Source organism: Polyodon spathula, chromosome 19 (genome assembly GCF_017654505.1).
Source record: "Polyodon spathula isolate WHYD16114869_AA chromosome 19, ASM1765450v1, whole genome shotgun sequence".
Classification (NCBI taxonomy): domain Eukaryota; kingdom Metazoa; phylum Chordata; class Actinopteri; order Acipenseriformes; family Polyodontidae; genus Polyodon; species Polyodon spathula.
Window position 1 is genome coordinate 3,958,612 of NC_054552.1, and position 16,889 is coordinate 3,975,500.

General features: G+C 34.8%; 1 protein-coding gene across 1 annotated transcript in view; it reads right to left on the bottom strand.

Annotated features, from left to right (window-relative positions):
- Window positions 1-13,333: 13,333 nt before the first annotated feature.
- The window catches only part of LOC121295042 (protein kinase C-binding protein NELL1-like), a 130,679-nt gene continuing 127,123 nt past the window's right edge, over window positions 13,334-16,889 (bottom strand). Inside the window, exons 18-20 of the mRNA XM_041219333.1 lie at window positions 15,549-15,725; window positions 15,187-15,411; window positions 13,334-14,658 (exon numbers count right to left, since the gene is read on the bottom strand). Coding sequence (XP_041075267.1) covers window positions 14,608-14,658; window positions 15,187-15,411; window positions 15,549-15,725 — 453 coding nt within the window. The 3' untranslated portion in view covers window positions 13,334-14,607. The remainder of the gene's footprint in view (window positions 14,659-15,186; window positions 15,412-15,548; window positions 15,726-16,889) is intronic.

Sequence of the window (16,889 nt, forward strand, 5' to 3'; positions counted from 1 at the left end):
ATGTGCTATTTCCCCAAACAATCAAAACACAGACAGCTATAATCTCAGTCTCTTTAGCAAAGGGATATCAAAACATATTTGATAAAGTTTACAGCTGCTTTCATATAAGCTACAGAGCTCTCACAGAAGCCAGAGGATTCTTCTCTTGCGAATGAGAACATTTCATTGGTATGCTTCATAGGAAGCACGCCCATGGCATATTGAGTGTCATTGATTTCATTCTTTGAAACTCAGGAGTCTAGTACCTATTATGTGTAGTGGTTCTTTAGTGCAAAAGCCTGTCATCCCATCATGGAAGCAAAGTTAGTTCTATCATTTTCTGGTGTGCCATCAGATGCAATTATTCATTTTGAAGTCCAAGAAGCAGCCAAGAGTTTCTTGCTCACCCACGCATTTGATGGTACTTCATAATCTGACATATTTAGTAGCAGAAATAAAGATTTCAGTGGTAATCTGTTGTTAGTTGTTAGATGTATCAGTGGTATGAGATCACTTCTTGAAAGTCTAAGCTTGTATCTGTCACATGCTTACCAGTGTGTTTTATTCAGGGGTGTTTTTAGTGTGGGGGTTTGAGTTACAAAGGCCCTACTGTAAAACATCCATATGCATTTAGATCTGGCACTGTTCAGAGCAACTGAATATACAGTATGCCCTCGCTATAATACCCTTCATTATAACAAACATTTGGCTAAACTTTTTTTTTTTTAAAGATAATATACACATTGTCAACATCCTGGTTTGTATGCACTGCATACTACCTCTGCAGTGAAGTCAACTCTTTTGTCTTAGGGGGCTGTGTGGTCCAGTGGTTAAAGAAACTAGTTTGTAACCAAGAGGTCCACTGTTTAAATCCCAGCTCAGCCCCTGACTCACTGTGTGACCCCGAGCAAGTGACTTAACCTCCTTGTGCTCCATCTTTTGGGTGAGACATTGTTCTTGTAAGTGACTCTGCAGCTGATGCATAGTTCACACATACCCTTGTCTTGTATCTTGTAAAGAGGTTTGTGATAGTGGTCCACTATGAAAGGTGCTATATAAAGATTATTATTAATAAAAAGCATGCACTGCCTCCAAAACAAAAATTATTTATATTGAAAATTAACTATATTGATTATTTGAAAGAAGCAGTAATGCAGGCATATCTCTGTCGTGAATGTAGGTTGTCAAAAAGCACTGTTTTTTTACTTGTCCATCAACCATGCGACAAAGCAAAATTGAGTAAAGAAAAACAAAACAACAGCAGCAAAAAACAAGGATCTGATGACCTTCATTTCGGGTTAATTTGGAATAAAAGCTCAGTTTGTGATTCTTGCATGTTGGATTCATATTTGGTGTATGATGATTTTGAATAAGAATTCAGCTTCAATTTGGAATTTGTGCTTTTTTTTGTACTGTGTTTTAATTATTCAATGGATAGTATAAAACAAAGCCATAATATTGTATACATGAGAAGAACAGGTACATGTAAATCACTTTTATTCACATCATCTCATGAACTTTCTCCAACAGTGTATCGTTCATTTTGATTGTTCTTTTTCTATAATAAAAAAAGGCTTGGACCCCAACAGGTTCTTTAAAGCGAGGGTGTGCTGTACCACATTTTCATAAGTGTTTTTGCCACTTAAGATAATATATAGTTGCTGGAAAGTAGCAGTCCCTTTATATTTAGTCTCAGTACTTATATAATTGCTTTCTAATTGCTTTTCATTAATTTTCACTTATAATGTTTTTTTTTTCATTATTATAATGTTTTTTTTTTTCATAAATGCATGCCTGGTGCTTTCAACTGACTAACACAGACTCTATTTAAAGTTAGCTGACAGACAGGCATGCCATTATAAACCTTAGCACCTTCCCTACAACCGCAGGACTCCTTGCAAATAACATCCATAACAATAGAATTCAATTTAAGCTTTTTGGCCATTTAAAAAAGTAAGTATTTTAAAATGGCTTCAGTCGTGAAGAGAAGATGATGGCTCTGATACCCTATTTTAATATATAGGCCATTTTAAGTAATGTGATGAGAAATGTCAGGGTTATAAACCTGCTTTATCATACCTAAACCCAAAGGTGACACACACACACACACACACACACACACATACAGAACATTTAAAGCTAGGTATTGTAGTCACATGCCTTCTTGTAAATGTTTCTACATAGTACCGGTGCTGTATTACAAAATTAATGTGCCATATTTTCATCCCCAGCAAACAGTTTTTATCTTTTTTAATCAATTCTGACTACGTAACTAATCAATCTTTGTATGAAGTCTTTGAAGTTTAACGTTCCACATACATTGATGCATTTATGGCTGTGACTTTGATGCAAGCAAGGGATGATAATTTACATTCAAAATGAATTGCACCTTTAATGAAACCGCATTTCTCTCCCGCCACCAGGTACATCGATTCTCCCTCTGAAATGTAAACTGCAGATTAAATAAGTTTTACAAAATGACTAACAATAATTATAATGTTCATTCTAATTGCACACCATAAAAATCAATGTTGCTTCATGCTGCCGTCACCTTGAAATTGACTAAAGTTCTAAACTACAGTACGCTTCATGCATAAAGCTTTTTTTTTTTTATGAACTGACAATAATATTTCAACATTATTTAATCTTTACAGTGTCACCTCCCCCAACAACATTTAAAACATGTATAATTTATCATATATATGTGGACTAAAACATTGATTTGTTATAAAACATGTTCTGTTTACATCTGTTTAAATCTCCAATCATTAATACATGTTTCTAATTAATGACCATGCTAAATTACACTTTTGTATTCAGTTTTTTGGCCATGGTGCCAAATATGTTATAAACTACTACCACTACAGCTACTACTACGACTAATAATAATAATAATTGTTAGACTTTTGCACTGAATAATAGTTGATAAATATGACATATCAAAAAAGCACTTTCAGGAAGCCTACCTACATGTCTGCTTTTCTAAATCTTCACTTGCAGAACAAGGCCTTAAAAATGATGACAGCACATAGTGTTTATACAGCAGCTGCAAACAGTACCTTAAGCGTTGCTTTGCATGGAACATTTTTACAGCCCTAGTGGGTCACATTGACTCTTATTTGTTGCATACAGCAACAAAGAGGGGCTTAGTGCAGCATACATTTAGTTGGTCTTTTTTTTTTTTTAGAATTAGATGCTGTAAGTCCATAATAGACGCCTACATTAGCCTACATATACATCTCTGAGCCTACGTATACATCTCTGTAAAACCTTAACATCTTATATGTGCAGCTAATGGGAATTATTGATTTAATTATTGATGACTTGAAAAGGCATATGAAGTGGTGAGGAGTGGGTTATTGCGCAAACCTTTCACCTCTGGGGTAAATTTTGAACAGTTCACAAGGGAAATTAATATATCACCCCATAGCCCCCAGCCCCCCCACCAACCACCACAATTTAGCATTTGAGGGGAGAGGGGATGGGGCTAACTCAGTGTCTATCATGAGCACCAAAATTATTCATTTTTGTATAGACTTTCCAATGGTTTTAAAACCAACCTGTCAACAACAGTGTTACTGTCCAGCCCTCTCGCTAAGGAGGATGGGTAAGAGAAAGAAACATGACAGAAAATACCTTGAGAGATATCATACTGCTTTGGAGAGATATGCAACCTGGTGAAGCACTAAAGTAGGCTGGTAGACACATTGGGAGCTAGGCTATTATCACTAAAGGGCTTTTCGGTTAGTAACAGATCTAATGATGGGTTCATGGATTTTCACTGTGATTTATTCTTGATGTAGCTAATCTTGTTCATAACAACCTTTATAACGTAATTATTAATTAGATATTAATTGTTTATAATGGACCCACTAAAGTGTTAACATTATCTGAAATGCCAGGGTTGAAAAATCTCATATGTCATGGCTACCAGCGACACATGTGTCTCCAAGATTAGCTTTTAAAAGTGTTATGAGAATGCAACCTCTACAGTGAAGTGAGCTCTTTTGTCTTATTAAAAAGCATGCGTTGTGTTACTATGCCTCTGAATCAAAAATCATTTTACGTTGCAACTGTATTGATCGTTTGAAACAAGCACTGTTTTTTGGCTTGTTCAGCAAGCATGCCACAAAGTAAAATTGATTAAAGAAAAAAAAAACAAAGGATCTGATGAACTTTTAATCTGACGAAGGGTTAATTTCGAATAAAATATCAGTTTGTTGCATGTTTGATTAATATTTGGTGCACTTTGAAACGATTCCTTTCAAATGGATTTTAAATAAATCAATTTCAATTTGGAATTTGTGCTTTTTATGTATTGTGTTTTAATTCTTCAACGAATAGGATAAAGCAAAGGCAGAATATTGCATACATGAGAAGAAAAGGTACATATAATTCTACTTGTATTCACAACCTCATCTCATTAACTTACTCCAACAGTTTATCGTTCATTTTGATTGTTCTTTTACTATAATAAACCCCTCGCTATAACGAACAAAAGGCTTGGACCCCAAAAGGAGCATTATAGCGAGGGTGTGCTATATAAATATGGACTGCCTTTGAGTCACATATCAGAAAATGATTGCCCCCCCCAAAGGGAAGCCAAAACTAACCGACAGGGCTTATATTGCCCCTGCAGCTCAGTATTACTTTTGCAAGGGGTAATCATTTTCTTATATATGACAAAAATAGCTGTCCATGTTTGCTTTATGAAACCTTTTGGAATTTTTGACTAAGAAAGAAACAAAACAAAAATGAAGTGAGGCAGGAGCTTTGCCTGCAGTAGAGATGGCAGGAAGCAAAAAATGAATTTATGAAAAGATGTGATTGGGAGGGCAATAAATATTGAAAATTGTGGTAGGAAGCAAAACGTTTTGAAAAAAAAAAAAAAACATTTGAAATATCTGAAAGGTTAAATTTATTCCATTTTTGGTTGTCATGTTACTTCTGCAGGAGGCATGTCGGTTGACAAGACACTTGCTCCACGATTGAGAAGAACAGAAACATTGATAATACCGGTGGGAACGGAAACTTTTTTTTTTTTTTTACACTTACATGGAACGTGTCCTTTTTTCGTTTTAATGTTATATCATAGACTTATTAATGAACCGGTAGAAGTAACTGCCTCTGCACAGATGAAGCAGGAAAGCACAGCGGGTGTTTTCTCTGTGTGAGGGCGCCTGCCGAGAACATTCTGGGGATTGGTTTAGGAGGCAGCGTGATGACGTCGTCTTAAACTGTGTGTATTTATTGCATAACCTACAGTACATTTAAACTGTTATTTATAATCAAAATCACTGTTATTATTTTTATAAGAATGTGTAATACGGTATTAGCTGCCAAATTCACTGAAAATCACAGATGAGGAACAATTATATTTTGTCTCCAGTAATTGCCTCAAGAGATGTGACTTTCTAATTGTAGTTTGCAATTTTAATGGCTTTGAAGATAATGTCAGTAAAAATGAATCTGATACATAGTATTTTAAGTCCCCAGTTTGGATATGCATTGCTGTTTTTTAACTTCACTAGTATATTTTATACTTCCAATCCATACAGATATCAGCTAATAGTATTAGTGATAATGGTATAGTTGAGCTGGTTTGCATGCATGTACTGTCGTTTTTTTGAATCAATGAAAGAGACGTTTTAAATGTCATTAATTAATGTAGTAAATTTTTAATGCTGAAATCCTATTATGGTGGGCTATGTAAAGAGATGAGGCACATCTCTGAGAAGGTGATATTTTGAGAGGGAGGAGTGTAACCATTATTTTTTTTAACCAAAAACAAGTGCAGGCTTCAGACAGCAAATCAAAAGGAACTGGTTATGGAAGATACACTTTACTGCAGATGCACCGTGTGATTGTGAAATATAACAAACAAGCTATTAACAATTTCATTTTATTAGCCAAGAAATACTGATGACTACATTACCACGATATGAACTATAAATCTATTAGCGGTCAATCTACAGGTAACCAGAGTCAGAGGCAGATAGGTAAGTGATCCTGCTTCAAGTAATTAACATTGGCTTTATTTAAGTAACATTATAAAGGTGTTCTTTTACCGTTTTTACTGATTTATTGTTTGTGAGCAGTACTGGGTGAGTGTGGTTAAATTCAATAGAGGTTGATTTGCAATTTGATTGGTTTCCACACAGCTTTTATCCATCTAGTTAGTATCCAGACAACCGAACAGACTCTCTACCAAAGAGCTGGGAGTCTAGCTGTGGGAGTCCAGCGAGGAGAGACTTGCGAGGAGAGGTTGTTGGAGAAAATCTGAACCTAGCAATGCTCTGGAAGACGTCAATTACTAGACAGGTCTGTACTCTCCCCCCACCGCTCCTGCCCCCAAAACTGCTGTACCTATCTGTTTCACATGTCCTGCTATGACTGTCTCTCACATCCCTGTTATTCTGTCCTCTCACTCCCGTCCTCTGTCCTCTCTCTGCCGCTGCACCCTTCAACTTCTCTCTCTCTCCCTACTCCACCTACCCCCAATGTCATCTCCTGCCTTAACCTCTGCTCTCTCACCTCCTCTGTCTTTGCCTCTACCACCTTATCTCACCTCCCTCCTATTGACTTAAATCATAATACAATCAAGTGGTTTAAGTTACACACAAGTCACATGGTCAAACAGGTGGTAAAGCCTGAAACCAATTTCTTTATACTAGTCTTGTAGTTCTTCATAAGGGAATATTCAGACCATCAATATTTCAGGAGCAAAATTCTGGCCTTATTGACCCCCATAAGACACATTAACCAGGCCGGTGTTTCTGGGGCACAGAATCAATTATAACATGCTTACAGCGAACACCGGGAACAATTTATTTCAGCCCCTTGTTGCACTCAGCAGTGGTTCCAGTAACCACAGGGGTTACTATTTTTTTTTTTTTTTTTTTTTAATAAAATGTTATTCTGCACCCACAACTTGAAGTAAGTAAAAACACACAGCTCTTATATTTTCCCCAGTGTTTTTGAGAAATTGTATAGAACTTGTGCTGCATACAAACATTACTAATACAACTTTGGATTGTTTGAGCAGATTTTGTATAATATATATTTGTGTGGATTTTTAAATGTAAGAGTTGGGGACTATGTATACTATCAGGCTTTAAAAAGGAGAGTCTCCTGTGCTTTGCTCTCCCTCAATCTATATATATATATATATATATATATATATATATATATATATATATATATATATATATATATATATATATATATATTGTGTTGCTTATATGAAGTGTTCTTCATTTTCTGTATTTATTTTTGAGGAGCACAAAATAATGCTGAAATATGTCACTGTAAAACATTGTTTTGAGCTGACTTCATTGCAACATATGTTGTGAAAACTTATAGGTTCTGCCACTTAATGCAATAATGGGCAAATATATCCAGATGAATAATAATAAAGTTTAATACCAATAAAGGGAACAGCTATGATTAGTGGTGTTTATATGCCATTTTTACCTGGGCATTACATTGCATGCACTGCACAAAACCAAATTATCATATAGGCTTTATAGAGCCTGGTCAAGATTAGGCCTAACCCTGATGCACTGTTTTAGATCGATGTTGTTCATCAAAGTTATGTCAAGTGCTGCTTAGTGTCTGTTATTCCATGAAGTGAACACATTCTCTTAGAATTTCTGTTTATTAAACATTAATACAAGAAATGGATTTGAGGACGGTCTAATTCATTTTAATGCAGACAATTCCTATATAAAATGATGAATAACTTGTTTCAAAATCTAACTGCAAAAACAGCAAGGGAATTTAAAAATAAGAGCAGCAGCCAATGTAGTCTAAAAAGCCCCCTTTGTTTATGAAAACTGCATTTTTCCCATGTCAACTGAGCTCTCCAGTGATCTGAGGGCAGTAGTCTTTTTTTAAAACTTTTTTTTTTAGTTTATATAAGTATTGATTTACAATATCAAAATATATTTTGAGTGCATTTTGAACACTGACAATATGAACTTTATATGTCAACAGACATAACTGAGTAGTCCTCTAAAGACCAACACATTGAGGGGTGGTGATTAAACTTGAGCACTGCTAATGAATTTAGACAGTAGAGCTGTTACAACCTTTTTTGACTCAGCTGAAATTCTTTTCAAAATTCTTGTCTTTTCAGAAAGAGAGAGAGAGCGGGGGAAAAGGACTAATGCATGTTTAGTGATCTAGATATCTCATGTATACATTGTATTACTGACTCAGCACATATTCAGGTACACATACTGTATTGTACAGGTTTTGAACTGCTTTGTAAATGGCGTCAAAATGTTTTGCTGCTGGAGGAATGTTGTCAAAGTATCTCAGGATATATAACACCCTAAAGGACCGAAGCGATATATCAGTACTGTTCATTCCCTCAGTTAAAATTCAGCCATTTACAGAGTGGAATCAGTTATAAGGTAATATGCTCTCTGCTTACATTTTTCACTGCTTCATTTTCACTGGCATCCCCAAGATAAGGCGGAACATTGTCATCATAAGCACGCTGCGTTAGACCTTGTTATAACCTGGGAACTCATTTTATAAATGTGAATGTGTACTAAAAATACATTTTAAACTTTGCAAATACTGATCAGAAAATGAACTACGATCTCTCTCTCTCTCTCTCTCTCTCTCTCTCTCTCTCTCTCTCTCTCTCTCTCTCTCTCTATATATATATATAGTATATATATATATATATATATATATATATATATATGACCAAAGATGGTTTCTACGAAACGTAAACGATTTATATATAAACTCAATACAACCCCCCCACCCCCCCCCCCCCCCAACTTTGGGGGGGGTGGGGGTTGAAATAATCTTCAATCCCAATACAAACATTCAGTAGTGTTTAATTTAGAAATACTAAAAAGAAAGTTCATGTCTGACAGTGAGGAAGTTTTGAAGCTTTTCAATTATTTAAAACATTTTAATATGAAACTTCAAAACTGTGACTTATCTAAATACTGAGCCCCATCCGCTTGCCTTTTAAATCTGCTTATTCTTAGGAACAATAATTCAATTGTGAGTGTTTTTTTTTTTTTGTTCACTTCTTAGCAGAATGGTAGAAAATATACAAGATTAGAGGATGACAATATACAAATGTTTAATTCTCATATATGCATTCTATTAACTGTTAACTGTTTTTTTTTTTTTTTACTAAAACAGTACGGTGCAGCCTTCAGTGGTAATCCTGATTGATTACAGTGAAAAAAAAGAAACCAGAAAAGTCAGTGTCAAAAAATCACATGTTAAAACTGGGTCATATTAAGGTAGACAGCATGTCGGGCATGACTGATTACATCCCAGTACTGACAAGACAAGTCTTTGATTGACTCGATGTAAAACTAACCAAACCATAAGATGATGACATATCATTTCTCTGTCAGGTCAATGTGCTGATGACAACCAGAATTACTAATGAATGAAAACAACCTATCACATGTCTCAAACCACGGTTAAAGTAAACAACTGAAGTATTTATTAAATGAGGATTTTACAGACAACGCTTTATTACAACACAGTCTTCATATCAACTGACACTTAACCTTTGAAGTACACAGATGTGATGTATTTATACAGAAGAAGAGTCACACATAGTTTTTACATTATTTAAAAAGTCATTAACAAGTTTCTTTTTTTATGTACATAGAGAAAAAAGGGGGCTAAAACCATGCTTATGAACATCTGCCATATGAAAACGTTTGTAAAAATAACAAATTTGGAGATGGAAGCTGATCACTTAATGGTTAACCCAAAACAGTTCTCTGCAATATTGTATTTTTATTACCAGCAAATAGATCAATTACCTTGATCTGCATGATGACATGTGCATGATGTGTATTTAATTACCACCGAGTAGTAGAAATCCACAGAAAAATGAGCAGGTTACCCAAAGGTAAATGATTGTGACTTCTCACAACACAGATGATGCATAAAATAACACACTTCATACACCAATAACAGTGCTGAGTGAACATAAGAACATAAGAAAGTTTACAAACAAGAGGAGGCAATTCGTCCCATCTTGCTCGTTTGGTTGTTAGTAGCTTATTGATCCCAGAATCTCATCAAGCAGCTTCTTGAAGGATCCCCAGGGTGTCAGCTTCAACAACATTAGTGGGGAGTTGGTTCCAGATTCCCACAATTCTGTGTGTAAATAAGTGCCACCTTTTTTCTGTTCTGAATGCCCCTTTATCAAATCTTCACTTGTGACCCCTGATCCTTGTTTCTTTTTTCAGGTCAAAAAAGTCCATTGGGTCAACATTGTCAATACCTTTTAGAATTTTGAATGCTTGAATCAGATCACAGCATAGTCTTCTTTGTTCAAGACTGAATAGATTAAAGTATTTTAGTCTGCATGCATATGACATGCCTTTAAACCTGAAATAATTTTGGCCGCTCTTCATTGCACTCTTTCTAGAACAGCAATATCCTTTTTGTAGTGAGGTGACCAGAACTGAACACAGTATTCAAGATTAGGTTTTACTGATGCATTGTAAACTTTTAACATTACTTCCTTTGATTTAAATTCAACACTTTTCACAATGTATCTGAGCATCTTGTTGGCCTTTTTTAAAGCTTCCCCACATTGTCTAGATGAAGACATTTCTGAGTCAACATAAACTCCTAGGTCTTTTTCATAGATTTCAGTACCCCCCATATGGTATTTATAATGCATAGTTTGAAGTGTTCAGAATGGAGAACGGAAGTGGAGCGTGGAGGTTGATTTAAAACAAAGAATAACAATTGCTAAAACATGCTGGCTTTAAATATGTTTATTTGTATGGCCAACAAGCCTTTTTCTTTTGTATTTTGTTAAACATTGTGTTATTTTGTTTGTTTATTTATTGCTTCAGTTTCAACTCCAATTCTGCCTGTCTATGTGTTCTTTCTGGGTCTGTGACGTCAACCAGCAGTCATCTCTGCCATATGCACATTTGTATTGCCTGCATGCAGTACCTTACATTTTTCTCTATTAAATGTCATTTGCTGTGTGTCTGCCCAGTTCTGAATGCTGTCTAGATAATTTTTAATGACCTTTGTTGCTGCAATGATGTTTGCCCCTCCCCTTATGTTTGTGTCATCTGCAAATTTAACAAGTTTGCTTACTATACCAGAATCTAAGTCAAAAATGTAGATTAGGAATAGCAGGGGACCTAAATCAACTCCATTGGTTACCTTGTTCTATGTTGAGGTTTCTCCTCTAATCAGTATTCTGTTTTCTTCATGTTAACTACTCCCTAATCAATGTGCATGCATTTCCTTGAATCCCTACTGCGTTCAGTTTGAGAATTAATCTTTTATGCAGGACTTTGTCAAAAGCTTTCTGAAAATTTAAAATAAACCATGTCATGTGCTTTGCAATTATCCATTGTCAATGTTACATCCTCAAAAAATTGAAACAGGTTAGTTAGGCACGATCTCCCTTTCCTAAAACCATGCTGTCTCCCAGGATACTGTTACCATGTAGGTAATTTTCCATTTTGGATCTTATTATAGTTTCCATAAATTTCCATGTAATAGAAGTCAGGCTTATTGGTCTGTAGTTACCTGGTTCGGTTTTGTTTCCCTTTTGTGGATCGGTATTACGTTTGCAATTCTCCAGTCCGTTGGTAAAACCCCGTCTCAAGAGACTGTTGCATTATCTTGGTTAGCGGTTTATAAATAACTTCTTTCATTTCTTTGAGTTCTATTGGGAGGATCAAGCAGAAGCAATTGCCAGATATGTCCATTTTAAGCAAAATAAAAATTGGATATGTGGATTTTCTTTTCAAATGAAATGTAAACCTACAGGTAACTCAGGTTAGTTGCATTTTGAAGGCCAAATTGTAATGTCTAACATAAGTCTAACAAGTGGTCCATTCTTAAAGAGTTAAGACACACATACACACACACATATATATATATATATATATTACTATATATATAATATATATATATATATATATTATATATATATATAACGTAAAATATTATTTTTTACAATACTGTGAAAAAAAGATTCCATTGTTAAGTGAAAATATAATGAATAAAATATGACTTAATTACTAACTGCATAAGGATAATCAGAACCTTATAACACGATTGCTTTTCCTTTAGCCCCCAGTTTTACATCGTATTTACATAAAACTAAATATTGCACCAAAATTCTAAGCACATAAAATCAAACCTCAACATGATTTGAAATATGTTACACTGAAATTTACATAGACATTTATAAAAAAAGGTTTTGTTTTACTGCAGACTAGTTGATAACACGATGACCAAGTATGCCCAAACTCTCTGAAGATTACATCTCTTCGGACCGTATTTTGGATTAGATCCTTGACCTCATTATAGGGGTAGAATTCAGAAGTATAGTCAATCAGTAATGCTAATGGATACATATGTGATTTAAGAATTGTGTTGTCCCTGTGGATGTAATCTTAACAAGACAGATGGATTCAATGACTTTAATCCACGTCTTCACTCTCGAATCCCTTCTTCTAAAGTGGAGCGATTTTTGTAGCATCATAGTTAACACTTTAGTCTAGGTATCTGTTATAAGTGATCATAAATAATAAAAAAAAAAAAAAAAAAAAAAAAAAAACAACAAAAAAACCCACTTTTCCAACTGCAACAATAAACTGTTGCCCAACGCGCCATAAGGTTATGTTTGCAGATTTGGTTGCTCTACAGTTTTGGTCAACAAAATCGACTCGGTATGGACTCGGTATGGTTTAGAAAAGACAGTGTTTTCTCAAGATACACATTTACAATTCACAGACTCTATTTCTTAAGTACCATTAATTAATGGAATGTATATTATATAATATATATATATATATAATATAATTATATATATGTATTATATGATATATAGAATATATATTAATTATTGTATATTTGGTTGTCATTTTCCACTAAACACATTAAACCAACAGTAAAGATTACAATGCTGATGTCACAGTCCCTTAAACTGCAAATTGCGTTCTACTTGTGTTTAGGTTCCTTCTTCATCTTCTACACACTACCACTTGCAGCATAGGTCACTTGCTCTGTCTTACAGTTTTCTGTTGCAAACAATCATTCAACCTTTACCTATGGCCAAAGGTTTTAATCACCCTATGGAATTAACTAATTTTGTTTTATGAAGTCGAATGAAACCTGCTGAATAATGTTACATTAACCTATTAAATGGCATACCGCTTTGTAATTGAAAAATGAGACATTTTGACATCTAACATGAAATACTGCACTACTATTATGGCTTCTGGTAGACTTCTGCAATATCTTGTTCCAGTTTATTTGATTACATGATGTTAAATACAATATATCTATTAAGTTCATATAGTTTTTTTTATGTCTCAATACTAAAGTTCTAGGTGATGCAAAACTTTTGGCCATAGATGTAGGTTTGGATTTGCATAATACAAGAATGCCACATTAAAATCTATTACAATATCCGCAATATAAGCAACATCAAGGGTTGAGGAGTGCCATAGTAATATCTACTGATGAAAGATGTGTACTCTAGGGGTACTGGAAAGGGCTGGACAAAGGTGGTACATTGTTCCTTAATAAGCATAGAAATACGCATATAAGACTTAACCTGCTGAACTAATGGCTTATAACTAGCCTACCTCAATAATAAACCTTAATTATTTTCCTCTTGTAACCTTGCAGGCAAAGTATTCTTTATTCTAGAATGACCAATCCTCCGAATATAATGCATTTTCTCACAAAGTGTCAGGCATCACCACAACAGTTATGGAAATCCTTATCATCACCATTCAATGGTGGAACGTTTTAAAGGAAATCAGAGAAAACAGGGGAAGAAGCCTTTTTTTAAATAGGTTTAGAAAATTAAAATTAATTTGTCAGCTTTCAAATTCACCACTGAAAGGTTTTGTTTCTACCATAATATAATGTACAGAAATATGTTTTTCTTCCTTAAATGTAATGAAAAAAAATAAATGTACAGGTTGCTGGATTCCTCAAGTCAGAAACCAAAACCAATTATGTTTTGTCTAGTTTTAATACATATACAAGACAGCCATTTAAAAAAAAAAAAAGTAAACACACATTTCAATGTGGTGCACGCATTTAAAATGTATAGTACTGTAAATCTGTTCTGTTTTTGAAAAATGTTCATACTAAGTCTTCTTGTGTGTTCCTGTATTTGAAGCCTGATTGTCTGCTCTCATTAATACAGAAAGACAGTTACAACAGTTACAAGTATTTTAGAGTGATTTATTACTATAGAGATAGTAATATTAAAATGTAGAAATTCATTCTCCCTCTCTCTCTACCTCTCTCTCTAGCATTTTTCTTATGTATAATTATAGCAACATGAGCTAAATAACTTTCCCCTTCGTGAATTCACTCTTCAAATATGTGACCCAAAAATACAATACGTTTAACAGATCTGGAATGAGAAAGAATGGAATCACGCATGGTTTCGACATTTAAGAATGACAACTGCTATCAAATTGGAAGTTCAAGTGTCTTTCAAGGACAACAGAACAGGGTATTACAACAGGTCCTTCGAAGCAGAATTTCCAGACAGCTTCCTCTATGGAGACTTTGGCAATTGTCATAGACGACCATTCAGTCTGTGAGTTTACGACCAAAGAGGCTGACTCAGTTATTCTGAAGACATTCTAAATCCATAGAGCAGCAGATACTCCCATTCTGCAATGACAGCAACACACATCTATATTAGTAATGCCAATGGGAAGGGAAAAAAAAAATGTATAAAAAAACACAACTCTTTGATATACAGTTTTTTCTTAGAAAAAAAAATTGTCTTAAAAGAATTTTAACTTACAGTAAATACATATGCAGATTACATATAACTTTATGTGTTTGTGCTACGCATTAAGTTTTATCCGTCAAAGATTATCACAAGTAATGCACATAATGTACATTATTTTTAATATAGATTAAGTACTATGTAAGTACATAACATGCACATGAAATTGCAATACGAATAACCATGTATTCAAATAGCAACTAATATGTAATTACCAAAAAAAAATCCCTATTTGATTTCTAGTTAAAATATTCATCAACAAAGTGACAAATAATACCAAGGTTTGTGGCAAAGAATCCAAGAAATAAAGAAAGCAAGTTTCATAAAGCAAAAGTACATTGGCCACAGCAACGCTGTTCACACCCTGTTAATTGTGGCTTATATTTAATATATATATTTCTCTGTACCTTGCACTTGCATGTAGTGCAGGGCGATCCAGCCATTGTCCATATTGACCCACTGAGCCTTGTGATTCCGTAGTTCTCCAAGCAGGTTTTTCTGATATCGTATGCAATGTTGTCAGCAAGGCACGGATCACTGACGCAGTGAGGACAGCATTCTCCCTCGGAGACAGCCGTGTACTCGCAGTCCACAACGGGGCAGGCAAGAGGCCAGCAATCCACTTCCCCCTCCTTTAGAAGGAAAAAAAGGAACATTTACAGCTGGTTTCACAGACCTAGATTAGCACTACCTAATGCTATTTGACATAATGCAAAGATTAGTACTAAATAGTGTCTGTGAAGAAATAAGATCTACAATAGTGACATACCAAACACCTGCAGTGCTGGCAGCTGTATGTCCAGTTGTCCCCACTGCGGTACACCTTGTGCCCACTCTGATGGAAGCACTGGCTTGTCACTCTGGAATCACACTCTGGACAGCAGAAAAGGTCAACATTGGGGTTCAGGCAGTCACATGCGGTTCTCCGACAGAAAATCTTCCCATCCTGGTATTAGGAAGAAGAAGAATAGCACCTTTAAAATAGCCTCTGGCAGGGTTTATACTTACTGAAATATGACTAAAGATGAAACATTATGTTTTCATGGCCTCTCTGTTGAGGTACTATATCAAGCTTGGCTCCAGGGCACTGTTCACTTCTTAACAAAGCGCAAGATAACTGTTCATGTTGCATTGATACTGTGTTTAGCAATGTTAGCACTTTATATGACAGGGCATGAATAGTCATGTATCGCGCTGTAATACCTAGGGACTTCCCAATGCTCCCTGCTCTTTCTGTACATTATAACTACTGTGCAATTACAAGCATTTAGTAAATTGGGCCCTCAACTGGAGCCATCAGGATAAGATGATGAGGTTTAAACTCTCCAACCATGGAATACAAGACAGTTTGACTGGATTTAAATTTCATTCATATCCTACCAGGATTCCCCACAGCTGGACAGCACAGCAGCAAAGATGGCATTCAAGACATTTTATTTATTTATTTATTTATTTATTTTAAGGTAAGCGTCGAATATAAAAAAAGAAGTACAACTGCAAATGTATTTGTTGCTTGTCCCTGTTTACGGAACACAAGTCATGTTTGTGAAAAGTTGTGTATATGCTGTAGGCTACTGAGTATTATATATAAACTATATTGACATTTCTTTACACTTTTGAAAAACAATAATGCAAGGATAAAACTAAAAGAGGGAAGCCTTCATGAGAAGAAAAATGCCATGCCAGAGATTGCTGCAAAGTGTCTTGTACAAGAAATGACAATACTTTTTACTACATGTCCGTCTTTTCTTGCAAATTATAATTTGACCTGACACATTATCCTTTTCCTTTACCAACACTCATCAGAACTTTGCCTTTTCCATTTCTGTACTGTTAAGCATGCGATATAACATCAGTCAAAAACATTTGAAAAAAAAAAAGTGAACCATGATAGCGATAAAGAATCTATAAAGCTATAAATAATGTACTGAGATGGGAACATTTATAATAATGAACTATAGCAATATCATATAAATGTTACAGATCAGTAAATGCAGTTATAATGAAAAAAAAAAAAGGGATTTTGGGGGTACACTGGTGATTTCGTTTGAATTTTGTAATATAATAAAGGCATGTTCCATCTTGTGACATAAGCATTTCATCAATAGTG